Source organism: Macadamia integrifolia, chromosome 9 (assembly GCF_013358625.1).
Source record: "Macadamia integrifolia cultivar HAES 741 chromosome 9, SCU_Mint_v3, whole genome shotgun sequence".
In the NCBI taxonomy this organism is placed as follows: Eukaryota; Viridiplantae; Streptophyta; class Magnoliopsida; order Proteales; family Proteaceae; genus Macadamia; species Macadamia integrifolia.
This window is the reverse complement of record NC_056565.1, coordinates 16,524,572-16,528,426: the sequence shown is the minus strand read 5'-3', so window position 1 is coordinate 16,528,426 and position 3,855 is coordinate 16,524,572. Positions and strand designations below refer to the sequence as shown.

The following is a 3,855-nucleotide window of genomic DNA, read 5'->3' as shown; positions in this document are numbered from 1 at the left end:
TTCCTAATTCCCTTCCACTACTAGTGCAGTGTCTACTGACTGAGTCTTGAATTAGATTGCATAGTCCGATCGGTAAGCAAGAAATTTTTGTCTATTTTTGTATTCGTACTGTGTTATCCTTATATTGGTCATCTCTTAATTGCTTCCTTGGTTATGTGTTTAGTAACTGTTAGCAGCTGTTTGACATAGGTTTTAGAGCTTACATGTGTCCTGATCTGAATGAATTTTGATAATTAGGCTGGATTTGCTGGAGATGATGCTCCAAGGGCTGTGTTCCCTAGCATTGTGGGTCGCCCACGCCACACTGGTGTCATGGTTGGTATGGGCCAGAAAGACGCTTATGTTGGGGATGAGGCTCAGTCCAAGCGTGGTATTTTAACTCTCAAATATCCAATTGAGCACGGAATTGTAAGCAACTGGGATGATATGGAGAAGATCTGGCATCACACTTTCTACAATGAGCTCCGTGTGGCCCCTGAAGAGCATCCTGTTCTCCTCACTGAAGCACCTCTCAACCCCAAGGCTAACCGTGAGAAGATGACCCAAATTATGTTCGAGACCTTTAACGCTCCAGCCATGTATGTTGCAATCCAGGCTGTTCTTTCTCTTTATGCCAGTGGTCGCACAACTGGTAAGCAACATCACCTTACGGGCTAAAACTCTGCTTCAGTGTTTATATTCTGCTGGGATCGACATGAATCCCACAATGAAATGCTTATGATTAGAAAATGATTGGCTAGGTTCTAAGACCCTCTTTGGTATCATTTTTCTTTTTTTATTTTTGTTTACAAAAATGGTTTTGGTTGCATTTGGTATCATTTATTGAGCTTGTTTCTATTTAAAAAGAATTGATAAAACACAAAAACCAAAAAGAGATCAAGAGTCATTTATGTGTTTTGGCCAAAATCGATTTTCAGTTGTTTTTGCGTTGAACTTTAATGAGCACATGCTTAAAGTCCCAATATGTAGGGGTAAAGTAGTCATTTGCTTTGTAATTAGAAATCCAAGCCCCTTGCCGCCTCTCCTTGAGTCCAAAGTGGAGAAAGAGAGTTATAAGGAAGATGGGTGAATGAAACATCTATTCACCCATTTCTTCAAAAAACCATTTTGCACATAGGGATACCAAACTATTTCTCATAAAAAACGATTTTTGTCAAGTAGTTTCCAAACAATTTTTATGTTTTGAGAAAAAAAATGGTTTTCATTAATGATTTTTGTTAAACAGGTTTAAAAAAAAAATGATACCAAAGAGGGCCTAAGTTGTTGATCCCAATTGGTTGGATGAGATCGGACTATGTCCACTGCTAATTTTTATTTGATCCCCTCGGGTCCAGTGTGAAGATATGTATATGTGGGGGCCTGGTGCAACCTAGGGGTTCCAAAATCTCAAATAACGAGGACTATGGCACTTCTATAATTTTCTGAACTGTTCAGGTCTCTTTTGGAAGAAATAGGACCCAGGGACCAATGAGTGAATAAACTCAAAGGAGAATGGGGGTAATATAGAAACAACTTACTATTAGGGAGTTTTTAAGTAATACCGTGAAGAATCTATCCTTAGTTGTTAGGAATCGGCTCTTCTTCTTCCTGACATATTAACAGGATGTGCGATAAACCTTTTCTGTTAGGTATGCTGTAACTTCATAAAATTCAACCAGATTAGGACAGGGTTTCACCAATAGACCCTACCCTTGCAAGTAACCCCCAAACCAGAAAATAAAATTCTCAAGCAATTATGGATGGATTGATGGGTCAGTTGCAGAAAATTTAGACAAGAGAGCCGGGGACCGGGGTTAGGTTTTTCAATTGATGAAAGATTAATCTCGTGGTTATGGCCTGAAATCAGTAGATAATAATATCAGAATGTTGTATACCAAATTTAAATGGAAACTAAGCATTGTAGAAAGAGAAGACTGAAAGCCAAGTTTAGTCCTCGTTCTCCTTGGTCTGGGCTTCCACTTCAGTTCACATTGGTCCAACCAGGTTGGTGCAACTGCATCAAGGATTTTTCTGTTTAAATCTTTGCTCGATGTATTGGTACTTCTTATAGTTTGACAATCAGTGGTGTGTGTTTGTTTTGTAGGTATCGTTCTAGACTCTGGGGATGGTGTCAGCCACACAGTTCCAATCTATGAAGGTTATGCTCTCCCACATGCCATCTTACGTCTGGACTTGGCAGGCCGGGATCTGACAGATGCTCTCATGAAAATCTTGACCGAGCGTGGCTACTCTTTCACCACCACTGCGGAGCGTGAAATTGTAAGGGACATGAAAGAGAAGCTCGCTTACATTGCCCTGGACTATGAACAGGAACTAGAAACAGCCAAGACCAGCTCGTCTGTGGAGAAGAGCTACGAGCTGCCTGATGGACAAGTTATCACCATCGGAGCTGAACGTTTCCGATGTCCAGAGGTCCTCTTCCAGCCATCCATGATCGGTATGGAAGCTGCTGGAATACATGAGACAACTTACAACTCCATTATGAAATGTGATGTCGATATCAGGAAGGATCTGTATGGAAACATTGTACTTAGTGGTGGCTCCACTATGTTCCCTGGCATTGCTGACAGAATGAGCAAGGAGATTACAGCTCTAGCGCCCAGCAGCATGAAGATCAAGGTGGTAGCCCCACCAGAAAGGAAGTACAGTGTCTGGATCGGAGGCTCCATCTTGGCGTCTCTCAGCACTTTCCAACAGGTAAATTCTCTTTTGATATATACTTGTGAATTATATAGGCCCCTTGAAATTGAAAGAATGTCTGATTAATAGATAATATTTTGCTTCTTACCCTAGATGTGGATTGCAAAGGCTGAGTATGATGAATCTGGGCCATCAATCGTGCATAGGAAATGCTTCTGATCATGCAATAGCAGGGCATGTATTGAGATTGAGGATTAAGCCGTATCATAGAAATGCTTCTTACCAAGCACCTCTGGAGAAATGCTGCTTTCTTTCTTTCTTTATTTCCTTATTTCCCCTTTCTTCTCTCTTTGTACCTCTCAATTTAATGATGACCTTTAAACAGGGTGAGAATTTTCACGCCTAAGAATCCCAATTTTTTCATTTATTGTTTCATCTTAGGGTTGTGTTATTGTGTGTTAATTGTTTAATACTATTTTGCTTTTGATTGAATCAGGGTTTCCTTGTGATTGATTAAAACCAATTTACTCTCTTCCATCTTAAATCATCTATGTGACATTATCTGACTGGATTTCTTAGGATCATGGTTTTAAGTATCGGTGCATATCGGTCGACACGTATCCGTATTGGTAGGCATCGGCACGATACATACTGATACGCTACGGGAAATTTTGGGTCCTCTTTTGTGTATCGGCGTATCGTATGTATCGTATCGTATTGTACCGTATCAGTACTGATATGTACGATATTCTGCGATACGAACTTTTAAAAATATGAAAATTCCCGAGAGTATCGGTACGTATCTAATGTATCGTACAGTATCGAGTCGTATCGTGCCGTAGTACGATACGGCTACTTAAGTGTGAATGTGCCTTTTGTTATTTGAAACAAACGCTTCAAACTCTCGCCAACAGTTTTCTATATTTTTCTTCTTTCTTCCCCTTTGATTCGCACACCTTTTTGGAGATTCAAATGGTAGATTGAAAGAAACATTGTGGAAGTGAATGGTTCAAAGAAGGAGAAAAACATAGTCCAAGAAGAACCTTGAAGGCTTGAACTTGAAAGTTGAAACATTTGAATAGTAAGTTCTTGAATCTTTACTCACTTTTTTCAACTTTAACCTTAGATTTTCAAGTTTTTTTATAAATCTAAGGTTCATCATACTTAGAATGGTAAGTTTTTTCAGCTCAATATATTTGTCTATCAATATGATGC

The 3,855-nt window shown here is 39.5% G+C and overlaps 1 protein-coding gene across 2 annotated transcripts in view; it reads left to right on the top strand.

The window, feature by feature from the left end:
- LOC122088917 (actin) overlaps positions 1 to 3,132 on the top strand; it is a 6,141-nt gene extending 3,009 nt beyond the window's left edge. For both annotated transcript variants that reach the window (XM_042658295.1, XM_042658294.1), the window contains exons 3-5: positions 238 to 631; positions 2,084 to 2,697; positions 2,794 to 3,132. In XM_042658295.1, the coding sequence (XP_042514229.1) occupies positions 238 to 631; positions 2,084 to 2,697; positions 2,794 to 2,859 (1,074 nt within the window). In that variant the 3' untranslated portion in view covers positions 2,860 to 3,132. The remainder of the gene's footprint in view (positions 1 to 237; positions 632 to 2,083; positions 2,698 to 2,793) is intronic.
- Positions 3,133 to 3,855: the final 723 nt, after the last annotated feature.